General features: G+C 38.2%; 1 protein-coding gene across 18 annotated transcripts in view; it reads right to left on the bottom strand.

Annotated features, from left to right (window-relative positions):
• The window catches only part of DLGAP2 (DLG associated protein 2), a 450,442-nt gene that overhangs the window by 290,755 nt on the left and 137,860 nt on the right, over positions 1-21,827 (bottom strand). For 7 of the 18 annotated variants that reach the window (XM_054280603.1, XM_054280605.1, XM_054280604.1 and 4 more), the window contains exon 2: positions 5,121-5,292. The exons of the other annotated variants lie outside the window; for them this stretch is intronic. In XM_054280603.1, the coding sequence (XP_054136578.1) occupies positions 5,121-5,292 (172 nt within the window). The remainder of the gene's footprint in view (positions 1-5,120; positions 5,293-21,827) is intronic. 18 annotated transcript variants of the gene reach the window in all.

Below are 21,827 nucleotides of genomic sequence, written 5' to 3'. Positions count from 1 at the left end.
AATTCCCATTTAAATAATCTCTTTAAATAAATATAGTAATAATATAGCAATCTGATATTGAGTGCCTATTTTCTTCTTAAGATAGTTATAAACTGAAGATTCAGTTTCCTCTTCTCTTGGCTGATCTGTTGCTTAGTGAATGTCACCTGGAGTGAGGTAAATGGTCAGTTTTTCAAACAGCCCAGTTTTGGCACATAGAGTTCAGAGGCCACTTCATCATCAGAAAGGTGATTTATTATTCAAGTTATAGAATGCTAAACTAATAGTGAATAAGGTGTTTTTCCATCAGAGTATTTTTCTGCTGATGCACTACACAGTTTGCCTCTGCAGATGCAGTTTTCAGTTTTGTCTAGCCTACCTGAGAATGATCAGATACACTGAGGGGGAAGGAAACTACCTCAAAAGTCAACTCCTTCCTAATTCCAGACAACCAATACTGCCTCACTGATTCAAACCAAGAGCAGATTCCTTCACCATACTTGATCAGTTGTGTTGTAAGAGAAATAAGAAGCAGAGCTTCTTTCAGATCCATCCCTCCCTTACCCATTAGTTCAGTTTACAGAGCCAATCACTTTCCTGACCATGTATAGCTCACAAGAGAGCTGAGAGCACCAGACGTGAGGAAAACTCCCTTTCCTTAAAACTTGGATGGCCATAAAAGTCAGGTTATATATTTGTCATTAATTATTTAATACTGATTGGTAAGTTAGACTGTCCAAAACACAAAACATAACCATACTTTCCCTCAAATATGGAAGTCATAAATGCATGAACACTCTTGCATACATCAAAGTTCTTCTTTAAAACACTTCTCATTTCATTTGCTGAGAAATTTGGCAAAACTTGTCTCAAATTTTTTGCTAAACCAGCTTCTTCCTTGACTTCAGAAACAACTATTCTGTTATAATAAAGACTATTAATAACATTTAATAACATTTGAAGAGGTACTCATGTATTTCTTGCTTTCCATTCGACTTTAAATTATTTCAAGGATAAAGTCCTATAACCATAGAAGCATAGAAGCCCCAACAGTGGAATTTGAAAGGCCCAAGAACTGCCAGATAGGAAACCATCTGTGAGATTCCTTTTGAACTATGGCAAGAACACTTCTGAATGTGCAAGAATGGGAAGAAAAATCTAGTGAGAATTGGACACTTCTAATATAATTTGTTATACAGCAATACTTAAATAATATATCTGGACATGAAAGTGAATGTATTACAGGGACCTGATTTTATTTACATGTACATGTGGTACTTAGGGACATGGTTTAGAGGTAGACCTGGCTGTGTTAGGTCTACAGTTGGCCTCAATGATCTTAAAGGTCATTTCCCATCTTAATGATTGTGATTCCCTTTTTCTCTTTCTGTCTGTGTTCATAGCAGTGATGACAAGTAAGAGGATGAAGTTCACATTGGAACTTTGTGCATTTTTAACAGTTGCTGTGACTACAGGCAGAGTGTCCTTGATGAAAGAGACCGCTGGGGAAAGAAGGGCCACCTCAGGAGAGGGAGGCATTCCCTAGAGGGATAGAAAAAATTGTGGAAGAGAGAAGATCTTTCTATTTGGCTTTTTCTTTGAGTGGTGTTTTGTTTGGAGCACATCAGATGTAGGAACATAGTAAAAAACAATGCCTTTCTTTATCCGATCTATTTGGCATTTAAACATTTCTGCTTTAGCTGAAGTGTCATCCACTGTGCCTTCTGCATGGTAGACATGGAGAGCAACTACTGGGGCTGTCCTCTGCCAGCTTAGATCACTTTCTAAGAGGAAGAGGGTTTGCCTTCAGTTCTTTTCCACACTCTCAGGCATATTCATCTATTTTTTTAAACCTAGGGACAATGGAGAGATACACACTTGCCAGAAAGAGCAAAAGCATCTAGAGATGCTTAATGCAAGGGACACTCTGCTGGGGCACAACTTGAGAGAAGGAAAAAGGACAGCATTTGGCCAAAACAGGTATTGTGCTACAATAAAGCCTTTATTATTGCCAGTTACCAGCAGAACTGTTGGTAAAACTCAAGTCAAAGAGTCCTTAAAATGCTGACACCATTTTGTCCCCATTACATTTGATCCAGCTGCAGCTGGGTGAATACTGCATTGAATGAGTTGTTGAGGTGTTACCAAGACTTCTTTAAGTCAGGGAGGTATTCCCTGTCTCAAAAGGACAATCTGAGAATATAGCAAAGCTCAGGGTAAGACTGCTTTTGTTGTTTATTACCCCATCTTGCTATTATTTCCCTAGAATCAACCTATTTGGACATTTGAATAAATCCTCAAATAAGCAGTATAAAAGGCAGGTTTTCTTCCTGAAGTGCTGCCATGCACAGTTTTTTTAATGCCAGCCAGAATTTCTTCATGACACTCTTGTCTAAAATCTGTTGTGAAGTGAATCTGATGGAGCACACCTGGAGATGATGTACTAATGCCAACACATCAATTCCTATGGATAGCTGCTACTTTCCAAGTAAATGGCTAATTTTTGCATATGGTGTTTTTAGCAGCTTGGAGTGTTCCCCTACTTCTCTTCTGTGACATTAGCAATAAGCAAAGACATCTGACTTTGGGAAAATGCCCAAACTCTATTTTCTCTATGTAGAATCTATTTAAACATTTATTTTCCTTCTAGTCTCATACTAAACTAAACTGTATCAGCTTAAAAGGGTTCCCTTACTGTTCAAAGCACCCACAGATGAGAAAAAACAAGAATACATGACAGGTACTGGGAAGAATATAATTATGATTAATTCATTGGTTGGATAATTTGGTCTGGTGATGGAGTAATAATTAAATAGCCATATTAATTATTTATGAATTTGGTTAAAATATAGGTCATGGCTTCCAAATGTTTGAGGAAAATGCTTTCCATTAATCTCTACAGAACAAAATAAAGGCTGCAAGAGGCATCAGCTGTCCAGTCTGTTCTAAAGCACAATTTCTGTCTTGCCTTTTATTTCTGTTTAGACACCTCAAGGCTGAAAATGGTACAGGTGGCTTGGGATCCCTTATTCCCATTTACCTTCATAGGTGTCCAAGGCCTTTTGGATGTTTGAAGGAATTCTGATACCAGAGTACCTGACTAATGTAGGAGCACCCCTGCTACTTTTGGGAGTCTGCCACTGCAGCTGCTGGCTACCTGCCTGCTGGGCTGTGTCCAGCTCTCCCTGCCCACCCCTCACAGCTCTTGTTACTCAGCCATCTTCATCTTCTTGTTTGCCTCAATGCCACCATAACATCCACTAAACAACTGGGGTTTCTTTTTTCCCAAGTTTCCTTTCTTACAAAAGACTGCCCTTCTTAATATCTAGCTTCATGCACAATTCAGAACAATTAGGAAAATGATGTCAAACTCTTTTCTCTAGTAGGCAGAGCAGAGTGGGATCCTGTGAAGTCTGGTAGGAGTTTCTGGTTTAATTCACTGGCTTTAGATTCAGAGCAGAATTAGGCCATTTGATGCTAAATTCTCAGGATGTGTCTGAATAAAAATAGTACAAATACTGTGGCATTCAAGCTCTTCATCCGTAATATATTCATCTTGAAGTGCACAGCTGCCATGCATATATTTATGTAACTGTTATCTGTAGAAATAGTTAAGTATTCAGTTCAACTCTGAAAAAAATGTTAAGAAAAGTTAAGGAAGGCTAAGTGGTGAGCACAAGCAAGAGGCATAGTCATTAGACATACATGTCTTCAGAAGGCATGAAATCACTAACATTTTCACCTGAATCACTGAAGATACATAACACAGCTAGAAAATGCACAGAGAGGAACAAGGACGTGAGGAATCTAAGCAGACCGCATCTTTTCAGTTAATAAGCAGACAGCGTAAGGAGGCAATGACAAGCATTCACTTTTCACAGTCAAAACACTTGAGGCAATCCATAAAATACTCAAACATAAGGCTTAAACCAAAGACAATGTAATTAACTTATAGAACCTATTTCCATAACATTTTTTAAATCAATAGTGTAAACATGTTGAAAAACAAGACTGGATAAAACCATGAACAATTGAGACATCAGAAGCTTTTAAACACAGTATGACCTCCAGCCTGAGAGGACCAGACACAACAGAAGCTGGATGTGGATCAGACAGGAAGGTGGCAGCATTCCCTACAAACCCCATCTCTTGTATTGTTTTTTCACTATCAGCTACTGAGAGCTTTTGTCTCTCCCATTTTGGCAGCTGTCTTGCACTTACCCTACACTGTTCCCAACCTTCACAAATAAAAATGCTGCAAGTAATCTGGTCTATGAATGCAGCGGGTGCTGAGGGCTACAGGAACATCTGTAGCCTCCCTGCTCTACCCAGCTGGTACAGCTATGCAGAACCTCCTTACACCTGCCTCTACTTTTTCCAGATTTCTTCTTCCTTCCTTTCTAAACTTAACTGTGCAAAGTCTGTGGTGCAGCAATGCAAGCACATTCATATTCATCACCAATATTTTTATTCTGTTGCATCTCTAGCAGGCTCTTGGCAGTATAGCAACCAACATCCCAGTAACAAATGAGCTTTTAAGTGCACCAAGCTTTACTATTCAGCAGCTGGCTTGTGGTCTCTGATCAAAACTTAATGTATACAACCCCTGCACAAGCAGTACACCAAATAGCAATAACAGAAACAACACTAATAAAAATGTAAGACATTGCTCTGACCTCAAGTTGAGAACACAGGTCAACTATCTTCCTAACTATACCAAAATCTATTACTTCAGGGGCTCTTTTCCTAAGCTACACTAACACACAACTGAATTGCAGCAGGTTAGGTAAGTAGGAGCACAATGCCCATTAAGCCTCCATAAACAATTAACTTTTGCAGCTGAGCTCTACAACAAAACAACCTGTCTGCTGCCATGGGATGTTGTTTCACTTCATGTAGGTCATTGGTGAGGTAATAGACAGTTTTACCCAGCAACAGCAGAAAAGTAGCAAAATACCAGCACAACACATCCTTTGATAGGCTTAATAAAAATATAGATCAAGTTCATAGCAGAAGAAATTGAAAAAAAAGCAATTACCTCACTTAAATGTATTTCAAATGTTTGCAAAGTATACAGAATTTTACTGCTAAAAATTCCCAACAAAACATACATTCAATGTAAAAAAATGCCTTAAACTTACCTCTTAGTTTACACTGATTTAATATATTTTTTCTTCTACTTTTCAACTTTCCTTGCATCTTGGGAATATAGTGGTTTTCTCCACCCGTTTCCTTCCTCTCACCTCCTCCCCCTCCAATCTGGCCTCCTTTCCTTCCTTGGAGGTTTTTAAGCTTTAATTTGAGAGTGTAAAGCTGAAAAATATTTGATACAATTTTTTTTTTTAATTAGAGAATTGAGCTCCTCACCATGGTTGAAGCATTTCTGGGAACAGCACCAAAAAGCTGGAAGCTACTGCACTGAGTAGCCACAGCTTATCTCTTAAAATCATCACTCATTTATTTTTCCCAGACAACTAATGTTTCAGCATTTTACTTACAGACATGACTGCAGTTTAGGAAACTAGAAATGAGTCCGAGTCTCTTTGTTCAATTTTGGAACGTGAAAACTAGATTCCCAAATTCCAGCGTGGGCCCATCTCCAGCTGGAACAGGAACAAGACTCACCAAGTGGGATTTGACAATGTATGAGCTGAGGCTTAAGTTAGTCACATTTTAAATGAGCTCAGAAGGGTATTGATGATTATATGTTCCAACTGGAGGAGGTAGTTGTCAGTCTGCCTGCAGTGTGCATGTCACCACACCGGGGAAGGGGAAATATTTTAGAGCTTGTGTGGGATTGGTCTTGCTGAATGGAGCACTTGGGAAGTCTCCTCTCCTATAATTTGGATATTGTTGGGAAAGGGGGGAAAAAGTATAGGTTAGATATAATCTTCAGGAACTCTGTTACATGCATTCACAGCCAGGGGTGTTGGAGAGACTTGGCATTTCTGTATGCAAGTGAGTGGAAGCCTACAGCCTGTTTTAGGTTTCCATTAATTGGCACTAAATTTGCTTTACAGCCTGTATATATATTTTTTTCAATCTTCATTTGGTATGGCTAGAGATTGCTTTCATCTAATAAAGAATATTTTCCTGATATCAAATCTGTGGTAATGCTAAATAAATCATATCTTTTGTAAATGCTTACACATTTCAGGTATGTGGATAACAGTAGTCTTGCTCTCCATTCCTTTTTTGTTCATTCATTACATTTGTCTTTCCTCCTACATTACCCCTGCCTGAACAACAGCAAATTGCTCTTCCAATCCATTTATTTGTGTGAAACTCAGCAATTGCATGTCTAGTCTTTTACACAATCTATCTGCACATTCTTTCAAAGACAGTATTTCCCTTTTAGACATTATAGTGACTACAAACTGGACCTTCTACAACCAGAAAATAAAATGTTTTAGTGTAATTGAATGTGTGTATTTTTTTGCAATTAGTTAATATGTATTAGGCATATAAAATCAGTTCTGAACTAGTTTATCACAGATGCATTAGCTTCTCATTTCTCTCAATCAGAATATGATACATAATTCCTTCTGCTCATGTTTCTAACCTCTTAAGTATCGTTTATTTTCTGTTTCCTGCTGTTTACATCATCTGCTGACTTCATTAACATGCTGTTCACTTGCTTTCTTTAATACTATTAATGAAACTGTTAAATAAGGCTGAAACAGAGACTAATCATTATAGCAGCACATCGGACAACTGGAATGTGTCATCAGCCAAGGTTTCTGCAGCAAGGTCTAAAAGTCCATTTGTCAAAATAATTCCTTTTGAATTGGTTTCACTAAGTTATTTTTTCAATTGACTGATGTTTAATTGTGGCATTACCAGGAAGCCATTTGTGAAACCTTGGCATAGAAAATCTGACTGCTTGTATATTTGCTTTTGTCTAAACCAAACTTACTGGAAAGTTTGTGCTTGCTTCAGAATGGGTTTTGAACTACTTACTACAGTTCTTCTTTTTATTTACCTATTCACACTCACTGTTTCATATTATAGTTTACCCTTACAGATTTGAGATCCTTGAATTAACTCCATGCAATTGACAAAACAATTAGGTTGCTTTAAGGCTGTGCAGAAGGGTATGTGATAACAAACAAATAATATTAAATAGAAGATAATATTATTTACATAAATAGACACACATAGTGAGAATATATATGAATTCAACACAGACACAAACATTTCCAAATACATTTCCAGCATAACTAAAGGAAGCATGAGAGGTGTCTATAAAACATGAAAAAGCATAAACAGAGAAGGAAAAAAATCTATTTTACCTGCATAGTTACTGGTGACCTGCAAACACACTAACCGAGAATAAATTAGGCTAGAAGTGAGAAAGTAAATAACAACCATGAGGAATGTGAGCCTTCAGATAAATCTCCCAGTACATGTAGCCAAGGCAATGAACATAAAGCCTTTAATACAAAGCTGGCTTGGTTCACAGAAGGAGTTGTCAAGTGGTTGCTTGAAAAGGCAGCCAGCCCTGATCTCAGACATGGTGGCCCTATCTGCCTTCCAGCTCTGCGAGCATTCATGACAGTGAATACCAACTATTCTTAACCCCTGACTTTGTCTTTGAAATTACTGATTCAAATTTTCTTTGTAAAGTCTGGAAAAAATACTCCTCAGTTTTGATGAACCTCAATTGCCTCATGAAATCTAAAATAAGAAAATGCAATTATTAATCTTCATTACTAATAAGACATGAGCTGCTGAATTTTTCAGTGTCAAACTTTTGGCCTCTAAAAAATTAGTTTTCAGTAAGTACACATAGGGGAAAGCTTCTCAAGCAAGGGCACTCTTGAAGACAGTGGATTCTGGCACTGACTGAGGTCTTTGTTGAAAAGCTCAAGTTCACTACTCCTGACATACAGCAACTGCATAAGGGTCTGCCTCTCCAGTAGTATCAACACAGACCTGGGGAAAATGGACATAATCTAGACCAAAAGAACACGCCCTTGACATTTTTTCTTCTTTTGGGGACAAAAACCACAGAAATCTCGCATGGCTTAGAAAAGATTGAAAATATTTGAATCCAGAACTATTTTGAATCTGAGAAGTGACAGAGCTGATAAAAAAGGACAATCAGGCATTTTTGTAATCATGGTATTTTGAGTATATAGGTCATTTCATTTTGAGGTTTTCAGAAAAGACTTGAGGACATTCAAAAATATCAGCCTATCTTTTTATACAAAAAACCCAGTCTCAATTAAAAAGACTTTCAAAAGATTTGCTCATGGATATGTATTTGATTTCATGGAATGAAGCATTTTTGATCCTCCTAAGATCATTCTCGTCTAAGTTTTTAACTCTTGTCAGTGGAAGAAGGAGCTTTGGTGAAAGTTATTTAACCTTTATAGTGCATTATTTACATAGACTACTCCAAGAAAACTAACAGGGCTGTTACTCTAGGTACAATCTTTTTTATTTGGCTGAATAGTTCTTGGCCTTTTCAAAGCACATGACTCATTGTTTTCATCAGCCTATGATCATAATGATACAAAGAAAAGTCACAGTAATTATAGAGCAGTCTTCATAAGAGCTATATTTAATAAGCTATGCTCATCCCTGTTCCAACTCCACTGGCTTCTGTCAAAAGCAAGGATATATTTAACTGTTATGTGCTAGCTGGCATAGCTACAATTATTATCCTTGAGAAAGAAGTAATGCTCTGGCCCTTCTAGAGGTTAAACCTTATTTTCTGTCTGTTAACAACAGTTGAAATAAATTGAGAGTGCAGTAAATGTTCATAGACTTCAAACAAAGCATTCTTTCTGAAATCATGTCTATAAAAGGCTTATATTGTGTTTTTACCTTTTCAGTTTGACAAAAAAAGCAATGATGAAATGTGAACATAGCTATATCTGTATATATGCATGTATTGGAATAAATACAAACATATTGGCAAGAAATATTAGAAGTGTACCATCAAAACCCTTTATTTTTCACTGAATTATTAGCTGTTTAAGCACAATTAGTGACTACTATTAACTTCAGAAGTCTTTAAAAAATGGAAAAAACCCAACTCTTTATCTAGAGGAGATCACAATGAACATATGAAACAGCAGGAGGATACAGTCTGCTGACTAGCACAAAGAAAAAATAAGAAAAAAGTTGCTCAGGATACATCTTAGCACACAAACTGAGCATCAGATATAATCTGTTGCCATCACCAGGTGGTTTACATAAACATTTATCTATTATGAGGCCTCTGCAAATGCTATTTTGAATTGTTACTGGAAATTTATTACAGCATAATAGGAGATAATAATAATAATAATATAAAAAAATAAACTCAGGGCACCAGCACCAGCCTGGTTCTGTTTTACCTCTTCAATTTAACCAGGGGAAAATAATTCAGACTACCTTGAAGGAAGAATAGGTATATTATTGACTTCAAAGGGCTCACTAACAGTAGCATACAACTTCTGGCATCATTTCAGTCTCACTAGTTCTTGATAATTAAAATACTGTTTACTTCACAATACATTTTTAATTAATAAACAAAATCGTTAACATAGCTTCTTTCTTTGTCTGTTTGCTAGCACGTGTTCTGCCACACAAGTGTTTACTTTCTGCTGCCCTGAAGAGGAGCCCTTGTGCTCACAGCACAGGAACAATATGGCTCAGAGAATCAGATCTACAGAACCATCCTGAAATAACTGGTCATTCAGGATGGGAGGAATGAGGTGTGAAATTTCACATACAAATTATGGGGGGGGGAGGGGCAAACAAAAATATAAGATAATAATAACAGAATTCATTAATATCTGGTAATATTAATAGAATTCAAAGAACCAAACATATTCTATGTTAATTCCAGGACTCCACACATCCTTCCTATTCTTAAAAAGCATGAGGTATAAAATCCTTCCATTTCATCTACTGCATACAAGATATCTATCTTCCCACACTGCCATCCAATACAGCTCAGAATTCTGGTCTTATAAGCCTCAATATAAAATGTGCTGTTCTCTAAATTAAAATTTTGAAAGCATTTATTGTGTTTATAGGCTGGCTCACAGTCACAAGGATCATATATGCCTGTGAATGTATATGAGTGCATGAGACAAGACGACTGAACCTATTGATTAATTTCTAATTAAAAGAGAAGGCAGTGAAACACTGGGAAAATTCTGAAGCAACCTTGTATTGTGATATGCAGAAGAATGCAAGCTGCAGTTCATTGGTGTCTCCATAGAAACAAGACATATTGGGGGGGTGTAAGACACTGTCAGAGGACTAAAAAAATTCAGCTTCAGCAGAAAACAGAAAAGCACCTGAGGGATTTTTTTTTTTTTAACAAGGAAAACAAAAATTAATTATTCATTTCCTATATGGGAAGCATCCATTTTTAGATGAGTTACTTAACATGCATCAGGATTAATTTATGGAGTGGCTAATCCTATGATTTTCTAATCCATAAAATCTGTAGAAAATGCATTGTTACACTTCTAAGTATAATGCCAAAGAGGAATATAAGTAGGCTCTCAATGAATAATTGAAAGGTCTATTCAATGTGCTGTTAATTTTTGGTAACATTTTCGCACTTACTTTAGACAGTGCTTATGCATTCATATGAATATTGGCTCATAAGCAGAACCCCTTTTTGGCTTGTGCAAAAGGTGTCCCCAGGAGAATTAAAGGCAGTGGGGAGACATTACTTCAAGACACTGTGCTGTAAACCTGCTCAGCATCCCTCCTACTTCAGAGGAACAGAGACTCAAAGTGTGCAGCTGCAGCAACTATTTTTAAGAAGTTGAACCCACACACAGGATGGATTAAAAAAGGCTCATCTCCATATGCTAAACCTAAAACTATAGGCAGAGATTTTTTCCTATGTGACCAAGGGAGCTATGCCAGCTGGTAGCTTTGTAGGCTGGGCTACTGTTCCTTGGTTTTATGCTCTGAACAGGCTATTGAAGCCTTGGGGACAGACTTCCCACCTCAGAACCAACCCCAAGCCCCCTCAGCTCTTTTCCTAGAGATATATATTCTTTATTGGTAGAGGTGCCCAGTACTGAAGGTACCTCTTACCTCCTTTTCTACTGAAACAAAAAAGCTGTGGAAATCATCAGTTTCCTCATCAAGCTGTTTCTGCTCCATTTCCTCAGAAGAGAGGAAAGCTTGTCATGCTGCCTCCAAGGCCTGGGGTACAGAGGAAGCACTTTTGCTACACAAGGGAACTGAAGTTTAGAATTGCCATTAATCCTTGGCTGGAGGTCCCTGCAGCATTAGGAGCCTCTCTTAAGCCTATGTTAAGACAATGCATGTTAGATATGAAAAGAGAGAAGGTCCTTCAAGAATAACCAGGTGAGATGGTGCACCATGACATCATGGTGATGATCCAACCCTTTGACAACAACTAACCACTTTAAGGAAGACAAGGATTAAGGAAATGGATAACTATGAGGCTTCCCAGCTGCAAACAAGACAAGGATTCTAAAAAGATGTCTCAATGTGGAAAGGAAAAAAAGGTTAAAATGAAAACAGCTATTTAGGGCCATTTTAGTGTGCCTGTCACAAAGCACCTATGCTAGTAAAAAAACAGAGGTCTCACTGAAGACTAAGTATTATGCATATTTTTTATCAGGTATGATCCTCCTAATAAATATTCAGGTACTAGAACTCTGCCAGAGGATGCAAACTCACTCTCCTAGCTCTCTACAGACTTGCATCAAGATGCATCTAAGATCAGAGAGAATCCTTCAATTAACAAAGCATGGCATCTTGCAGTCAATTTTCAAAATTAACACAAAATAGAATGGCACTATGAGTGAATGTGGCATGTTTATGTCCAGCTGTGCTTTTTAGTATATGTGAAAAGATGGAAATTCAGAAAAACGTGAGCTGATATGCACTCATTTACACTACAGTATCTCCAATCAGTGCACCAGAGCTGAAAGCAGTGAACTTGTAGGAAATCACTTGTCTTTCACAAATGCAAAGTACTGCCTGCACAGAAAAAGTTAAAATTGATGGGTACACATGGAAGAAGAAATTATTTAAAAAGAGGTGCAGAAGATGATGAAAGATAGCTGATATGGCTAGTTTTTTCAAGGAGAAGAAGAATTAAAAAGATAGAATTATTTTTGATATTATGAAGACTGTAATGCCCCTGTAATTGAAATTTGGACTTTGGATAAACAGTAATACTATCCTATACCTTTGCTTTTATGTGCCATTCTTGTCCACATCATCAGTCTTAGGTGATATTAAGGCCATTTCTCACACAAGAAAAATCTACTCTAGGAATAAGAGACACCAAAAAACCATGTTTTTCCGAAAGACATAATATTAGGTTGCTCTTTAGGGAATCTCTTAAACTCTTCTATGTTGCACCTAAAGGAAAAAAGAGTTGTGTAATCTCAAGTAGTCTGCCTTTGCATCCTTCACTGCAATCTCGGCTTCGGGTCTCTGAATCCTTACAGACACTGATGTCAAATGAAGAAAGGATGCAACAGTTTGAAGTCTCTTTTCCCTTTTCCTGTGCACCCTCTCCATTTCCCAAAGAAGCAAATGTGAAAGGGAAATTACTGACATTTTTCACTATTGTGCTAGTTATTAATAAAAGTCAGACTGAAGAGACAGTGAGAAGTAACACTCAGAAAGGAAGGGTGCTCAACAACACCTGATACACAGCTGCTGATGTATACATCATGATCATATATTACCACAAGTTCAGATTAAATTAGATGGAATGGTATCAACATATTTCAGGAGAAAATTAGCTATAGCTTATAGAATAAAGTCTTTATTATCTGTCAAGCCTACTTGACATTTATTTTTACAAATGATGATACTTTATAGGAGGCTGTGCAAACACTCTGACCATTTTTTATAGGTGATATTAGATCTAAAGCACATGCCAGCATCATGCAGTGATGGAACTTCAGCATGGTTTTGACATTAGTAATACATACTGAGTTTGCAGTAATGACTCTTACAAGTTCTTTGGTCCCAGGAATGTGTTACACATATTGCAGTGGGGTCACAGATGGATGTTCCTAATTGCAGTTCCAGGAACAGTGAGATCAAAGATCTCTGTCAGATCTTCTGTCCCCATAATGCACACAGACCCAAATTTTCCAGAGATTCAATTTATCTGGGTAGCCAAGGCTGCCTGAGTCAGCACAGGATATATGAAGTTTTAGGGCAATTACTAGAGAAAAACATACTGGCCATGCTGGCTGTCATAGAATTTTGTCACACACAGTTATCAGATGTGGAGAAAAAAATCAGGAATAACTGTTATGAAAGATTGAAGACTACTGCAGTGTGTCCATCATTCAGGTCAGTGGTTATGGCTGTAGTGCAGGACTGGTGAGTAATGTGTTTAATTTCATACTTTGCCAAAGGCTTCTTTGGGGACATAGAGGAACTGACAGAGTCTCTGCTTAATTCTCAAAATAAGGATAAAAATCTTCCCTCACTTCAGAGATGTGCTCAGATGATTGAGGCAGGTTGCTGTAGTGTGCAACAGGTTCACATTACTTTGCTTTTATATGTGTGTATACACATAAACATATATGTGCATATATTTTATTCAATGAATGACATCAAGGAGAGAAAATATAGATAAACATTGCAAATTCACTTGCTTTCCTAAAATTTGCAGGTAAAGCATCTTACTTAGAAGAAGAAAGGATGTTGTAAATATAAAAGTTTTATTATCTATTTTTTTAATCCATCCAAGACAACCTAGCGCAATATTCTTCCCTTAGTTATTTTACACTTTGGCATATACAATATTCATTGTGGGCATATTTGAGTGAGGTTTTTTTGGGTTTTGAACATTACATATATGTAATGCAAGTTCCTTTAAACAACTTGCCTGCTTTCCATAATTAAAATAAAATAAAGCAGAAAAGGAACATGTTAATTTTCCTGCCAGAGCTGCATTTATCCCTAAGCACTTTGAGCAAGGCACAGCAATGCACAATATGTTGCACAGTAATTCTGCCTGAGTAAAGCTCCTGATATTAAAGAATAACCATGCATCCAAGAGACAGTCAGCCTAAGGCACAGACAGATTGACACAGCGTGGTGCAACATTTTTGTCCAGAATCTGGAAATGCCTGCTTGTGAAACTTTGGCAAGAGTAAGTCTGCACCATATGCATCTCCTTGTAAGTTTAATTGCCTGTATGCAAGCTATTAGTCTACCTTCAGGAGTTACTTTTCTTAACGTCTTCTTCCTTCATTGCAGTATTATGGCTAAATGAATATTGTAATGTCAAATAAATTAAAGACAACCCACGGTAGTTTGAAGCTTTTGACCAAGTCTGAAGCCAGAGCTAATGAATAAGAGTAATCAATCAATCAGTAAGTGTTTGATTCTAAATCAGTATTGGTATTTCACAGGCAGAATTGCTTCAGGCAAATGTTCCTTTAGCATGCACCACAGCTCTCCAACATCTTCATCTCCTGCCATCACTGCATCTTAGTGCAGACCTCATTCACTTGTATTCCTCATTGCTATCTCTTCACATTAGTAAATATTGGAGCTACGCTTGATGAAAGAGATATTTTAAGAGATATTTTAAAAAACCTACTAAAGGGTAGGTAAGAGATATTTTTAAAAATCTACCAAAAAGTTGCATTAAAAAACAGTGGTCAGTCCCACTGAAATGGCCTGAGAGATCTGCAGAAAATCCAAGAATTCTTTGAATTTAAATGCTGATTATCTAGTTAGCAGCAATAATCAAAAGAGCCTTATGTAGATAAATGAAGATACCTACAAAGAAAAGACATTTACTGAAAATAGGCACAAATGTATTTTACATTTCCACCTTGCATCTCAGAGCCACATTCACAGATAATAAATCACTGTGAATAGCATGGTGGTGGGTTCTTTAGAAGGCATATCTGCATGCCTGCTAAAAAGGATGAGCACTCCATACTGTGTCCTGTGTGAGTCTACTCAGATAATTTAACTGTATTACAAACTGCACAGACTATACATATCACTTGCACGTATTTTCTACATTATTGTCATCAGGATAGTCCCAAGATAACAGAAGTGCTTGGGGTATTTGTGTGTGTCTATTATAGCTTTGTGTGGTATTATAGTTTTCTTGGATATTTACTTTAGACTTGGTTTTATAAAAACCCTCATTTTAATAAGCTCACTGTTCATTCTCATGCCTATGAGGCTACACAAGGCTACAAGTAAACTTTTGTGGACTTATACTGGTGTCACTGCCAGAAGACATCTGCAAAACATGCACCTGCACAGTTCTACCATTGCCATGGGACCTCTTTGAAGATGTGAGGCCACATGCTTTCTGTAGATGCACTGCCCAGGAAGGAATTCAGCATTGCTATCAAGTTGAAGTCAAAATGACATGGAATGTAATCTACACCAATATGTAGAGTAGCAATCTACATCCAAGAACATGGTCAAACCTCCACTTGCAAAGGAGCTGTGCTGCCTGGTGCTCCCTTCCAAGGGGAGCTCCTGGAGGACGAGATGCTGTGCAGTGCAGTGCAGTGCAGGCAGTCACACCGGCTGTCTGCCAGCGAGGCATTTCTGAATATTGGCTGATAAGCAGAACCTGAGAGGTGCTCCCCTTGAGCAGCAGGGGCTGGGCCCCTCTCTCAGCACTAAGGGAAGAATCCCATCCCCTCCTGGTAGGCTGAGCTCAGGGCACAGAGACACACAGGCTGCTCTGCTGCCCGTTTGCTCTGATTGCTGCTGTGCTGCACGCTGTACAACCTCTCATGGGCTGGACCATATCAAAGGTGGACAAAAAGAAGGCATGAATCTTATTGCTTATACAAATATATTTTACCCCACATTTAAATGGTTTTGAAATAGTTGATCCACACTGTCAAACTGGAGGAGTTTTCCCTAAAATAATACTTTAAAAAGCATTTACATTAACAGAAACACTATGAAATTTATCAGAATATGGTTATTTTGGAATACTTCACAAGAAACTGAGTTTCTTCCCCTGGAAATTTTCATTGACACTTTTAAAAATAAGTGTAACACAGTTTCCAAAAGAAACAGAATACAATAGATTAGGTTTTAAAGATAAGAAATTTGGGACAACTTTTAAATTTTAGATCAAGGTGTCATTTTTTATGTCTGCCCTACATTCCATCCTCCTCATGAGAAAAGGCAGGATGCCACTGTCCAAATCTTACATGATTTAATTTTCTGGTGGTTCCTCTACTCACCCTATCTGCTCTCCATTCATATAAGCCAGGGCTTTTTACACTGCTGCTCCATACATCATCAGATAAATTACAAACTTTCTGTTTTAAACATTCCAAAGAAAAAAGCACCGTACAGGCTGTGGGTGCCCAGCCCCAGCAGCAGCTGCGGCTCCGTGAGGGGAGGCCCGGGCTGCCCCAACTGGGCACAGCCAGTTCCAGCCAGACACAGCCGGACACAGCCAATTCCAGCCAGACACGGCCAGTTCCAGCCAGACACAGCCGGTTCCAGCCAGATAGAGCCAGTTCCAGCTGGGCCGGACACAGCCAGTTCCAGCCAGACACAGCCAGACACAGCTGGCTCCAGCTGGACACAGCCAGACACAGCCAGACACAGCCGGACACAGCTGGACACAGCCGGTTCAAGCCGGACACAGCCGGTTCAAGCCGGATCCAACTGCCCACCTCAGGCCGCGCCTCAGGGATGGCGTGTGTAAGGAGGGGCAAAAACGCTGGTGGGGAAAAGGTCTGTGAGCTAGAACTTCAAAAAACCCCAAACCAACCATGTGGGCATGAGGGTGAGAGCAGAGAGGAGGAGGGGCCCTGGCACCAAACAGGAATTGCCCGTGGAGAGGACTGCGATGCAGCAGCCACAGTGCAGCCTGTGAAGGCCCCACACGTAGGCAGGCTGGTCATGAAGGACCCATGGAAGGACACATCAGTAAAGATGTGTGTTGAGGAGAGGCAGAGAGGAGTTTTTATGGATGGACTCCTACCCCTATTCCCCATAGCCTTGGGTGGCAGAGGCCAAGGAGTCAGGTATAAAGGAATAAAGTTGAGCCTGGGAAGAAGGAGAGGCCAGGGGAAAGAAAGGAGTTATTTTAATTTTTCAATGCTTCTCACTATTCAAACTTATTTTAAATTGGCAATACAGTAAGTTAATTTCACCAGGCTGAGTCTGTTTTGCCGATGATGGCAATTGGTAAGTGGTAATTGGTAAATTCCCTGTTTTATCTCATTCCATAAACTATTTCCTACCTCATCCTGCTGAAGGAATAGAATGAGAGGTGGCTGGGTGTGGTCTGGAAGTTGACCAATGTCAACCCAGCCCAAGGACTGAAATCAGAAATACACACTTTTTCCAGAAATTAAATCATCCCATCAGATATTTTGTTAATGAAATAAAAAGCACTGTCTTGAGTCAATACAGAGATAAATCACAGTTGTAAAGGTTTGTATTTATGTCTAACATTAGAGGTTAACAGATGAATATTTAGCAGTTTTTTATAGCAACAATATTCCAAAAAATTATTAAACAGCTCAGTGCTGCTCCTTTCTCTTGCTGCAGGCCAAAAACAGGGAAAGCCTTCATCTGCTTGAGGTTATCTAGCAAAATTTCCATACCACATATAGAAATGGATTCCAACATTTTGCATAGACAACTTATTTCAGTGTTGCAAGAGATGTTTAATCCCTGCAGTACATCAGTGACAAGTGAAAGAAGGACTCCATAAGAAGAGTACATGGCAAACAGGTCATTTTATGTGAATAAGCAATCTTGTTCAAGCTAACTCAGGGAAATCAAATCAACTCTCCAGACTAAGGTTTAGTTACAGAGATGTAAACTTGGAATAATTTAAAGTAGTGCCTTAGCGGTTCAAAAGATGGTCTGCTTCATATAAACGCCAAATCACTAACTCCTTCAACAGACCAGACCTCCTCTTCCACGAGATGATATATAAACATGTTCTTATTAATCCACATGAATCAACACTGTCTTGCTGAAAATAAGGATCTTTGAACACTCAGTTCAGATCTATACTAAGTTCTTGGGAAAGGAGCTTACTCTTTTTTTCCTTCCTTAAAAGCATATGCTGCTTATATCTTACTACCACATTAGACCTGTCTTTTAATATACTAAGCTCTTTGTTTAATGTTGCCATTATTAGTGAAACACCATTTTTTGTTTTATTCTTGTTCTAACAGAGAGAAAAAAAAAGCTATAAAACAGTCCTCCAGCTGATATAAGATTGTTATAAATTTGATTTTCCCAGGTTTCTTTTGATGCATAAAATATGTGAGGAAAACCAAGTCAGCTTTGGAGAATGTATTTGAAAACTTTCATTGAGCATTCTCATTAATGTTGTGTGGAGCCTGGTTTTGAACTTTTGAAAAAAAGCCAGCAGGTTCTCTTGGCATCGCAATTTACTCCATAGCCTCATGAATATAATTTTTAATAGATACTTCTCACAAGTCAGTAGGAGCTAAGGTTTAACTTTAACTAGCAATGGCTTAAGTAGAAAGAACCATGTGTATGTGTTTTAGGTGGACATCAGGGTAAATTTACATCCAGTTTTGTCTACTAGTAAGTATCCCATAGATTTGAATGAGAGGACCTATATATTTTTGCTAAAAACAAATTAAAATCACACAAACTTAATTTTGAAACCAGCCTGTACAGTACTCAGTTGGATGTCTGAGTCTATTGATTTTGTAGGTTTAGGAAATGTTTTAGATCCCTACTTCCCTTTACTTGGGCACATTGTTATTTTATTCCTCTCTTATCCTATACAGCTTCTCTGTAAAAGTGCCCTTCATTTAAAGGGAACAGCTGCTTGCACAGTAATCACACTGTCCCATCCTGTGTTGGAAACTGTACATCAGAATCCTGTTCTCAATTGTTATTTTTCTGTTCATGACGCATCACAGCTGTGTGAATAAGACCACTTAAATTGAAGGATAAAAACATTAATTTAAATTATTTTATATGGAAGAATCTCTATTATTCAATATACAATATGGCCTTGATCTGTTCACAGATTTCAATGTATCTGAAAAAATTTCAATCATATCAGTGCTGTCTGACTTCCCATGGAGCAGGGGCACAGGTGCCATACACACAGGAGTAGAAACTCTGCAGTCCTCCAGCCTGAAATTCTGTTAAAATCTCATCTTTTCATAACCAACTGACTACCCCTAATTGGATTCTTAATGGCACACTGCCTGGAAATTCAAATGTGGCCTCTCTTGATTTCAGAGTAACCCATTTGAACACAGACAGTTAAAGTGACTTGTTAAGACCATTTAACATGAGTGAATACTCTAGAAAGCAAAAAATTATATTACTTCACCCTTAGAGGTTAGGGAGAAAAGGATTCATATTGTATTCATAAAATCGGCACCGTTAAAGGGAAAAGACACAGCAGTTGATCGGCTCATATTGAGCTGTTAATAGAATTCAGAACTGAAATCAGTAAAACAGAAATTGTGCCATTACATTAGCTTTAAAACAAAATCTTTTGAAATACATTTTAAATATTTGAGTTATTTTCCAGGGCTGTGTGCTACTTGTGCATTAGGATTTGTCCTCTTTTTGTCTCATGCAAATATAGTATAGCATATGCAGGCTAGCTGGCTTTCAAAAGCTTCAAAACAAAAATGAAATTAAGTGTAGAATGTGTTAAAGAGTTGCACTTTCAAGAACTTCCTTACAATAGTCTGAAGCCAAATCTCACCAACTGCAGTGTGTGTCTTCAGTATATTTTCAATTTCAAAACCTTAAATTTTGGAAGCTAATGCAAATCTGCATTCTTTATTAGGTCTTTAAGTCTGCCCACACTTGACTACTGATGTAATTTTATGTTTTAAATCTAAAGAAATGGAGAAAAACCAGTTGAAGATGAGTTTTAAAAGTGGGCATATTAGTGGCCAGGTTCCCTAAGTGCCTTCCCTGATTTCTGCATGCAGTCATTTTCACTGGACTTCTTCAGAGTCTCAGCATACTGACAGAAGAGAATCAATGGAAATGTCTGCCCTTCTGTGAGGATGATTTCCCCTTCCTTAGCATAGAAAGAAACATATATGAACACCACCAGATGTAATTTCCGTCCATTATGTCAGTCATGCTTCCCAAATATATGAAAGGGGCAACTTCTGCACTTTTATCTCAAAGAACACAGCCTCCTGCTACCTGGAAAAGTATTGCCACCCATGCTTTCCAGAGGAATGACTTATAAGAAAACTATGTGACCTATTAACAGCCAAAAACGTTTTCAACATAGTCACATCTTCATCCTTCGCTGAGGTGCCTGAAACACTTGTCTTGCTTTTTTTTTTCCCCCAAATAACTGTGTAATTTATCATTTTATTATCACAGCTAATAGCATGATCACATAAGTGAAATAAAAATATCTGAATCAAAGGGATTCATCTAGCAAAAAAAGTCAAAATGAGTTTTGCTACTTTTCTGAAAAAAAAAATGTATTGATCCCCCAGAAGCCTGGCTTGCAAAGCAGTGGCTTTACATGAAACAATGAAGACTGAAGTATTTATGAGCCAGCTAAATTTCAGCCCTGAGTGAGAGTTTGGGAGATGCTGTTAATTGTTCATATATAAATTAAGAGTGGAAATTTTAGACTTATTAGTCAACAGTTTTATTAACTTCATAATCCCATCACTATACAATCATTATTAGCACAAAATACATCTTTTGCTGATTTTATTATTTAAAATGTACTCAGTCATTGAAAAGGCTTGACTGAGAATTGTATACCCACATTTAAATGAGTTAGAACCAGAACTGGGAGCTGACTATGTCTGTCACTAGAGCTCCAAGCTTGGGCACTGATTGTAGTCAGTGTGTGGCCATGGTGCAGGACAATGAGCTGAGTGAGGAAAGGCACCAGGAGGTCTTTAGGGTCCTCCCTGGCTCTTGTGGCCTGTGCTCTCTGGCACTATCTCAGGGGGGCACACACTGCTTTTTCTGGCTCTCTTACTGGAAGAGTGTGTATGTGTGTCTGTGCATGTGTGTGTACCTCTGTACATGAATGCACACAAATGTGTACATGAATGCACACAAATGCCTGTTCCTGCTCACACATTACAGCATTCCTGGGTGAGAACAGGTATAGAAGATATGAGATCCTAGGAGAACAAGAAAAATCAAAACTGAATCTCAAGATTACATTGTTATGAATATATATCTGTTCTTGCTTACTGAAGCATAAATGCATCCATAAAGCTCCGTGCTCAGATCAGTCACAAGAGGTTTAATTCAAAGCAGTAAGTGTCTAGATAGGAAATCTAGGGAATTCTGTCTGGGATGCATGGGACTGATTAGAAGCAGGCACCAACAGCACAACGGGCACATAAGGCATCCATCAAAGTAGTACTACAACCAGCTTCAAGGGACACCAAACACCAAAGGCTGTGTTGCAATGCACAATCTCAGACAATGGAGTTTCCCAGGTTAGAAAGCATTTCAAGCTCATACTTGTTTTCATCCAGAATGGACCCAAAATTTAGACCAAGAAAACTTAACAGCCTTTTCAAAATTTCTTTGGATGTAGATCTGATTTAAGATCTTTTTGGAAGTTAGTCTTACTCCTAGTTCCAGATTTCTTTTCGTAGATCAACCTAGCTATCATCTGGTGTGCTTTAAAACAGAACTGCATGCACACAGGAAAAAAAAAAAAGAATATAATTTATAAAAAGCCTTGTTCAGCTTGTCTCTGCATGTTTTGGAAGAAGAATGTCTTGTTAAAGCCATGGTTTGGAGTGTGGCCACAGAAAAAGCCAAGTCAGCACAACCAGGCACACTTCGGGCACAGAATGGGAAGGAACAAGTGTCTGTGGCAGGATGTGAACCTCTTCAGATGAATTGGCTGAAGG

This window comes from Melozone crissalis, unplaced genomic scaffold, assembly GCF_028551555.1.
Source record: "Melozone crissalis strain CALT ecotype California unplaced genomic scaffold, PUWL_Pcris_2 ptg000027l_1, whole genome shotgun sequence".
In the NCBI taxonomy this organism is placed as follows: domain Eukaryota; kingdom Metazoa; phylum Chordata; class Aves; order Passeriformes; family Passerellidae; genus Melozone; species Melozone crissalis.
Note: the sequence above shows the minus strand (reverse complement) of the source record. Positions and strands in the feature narration are given on the sequence as shown.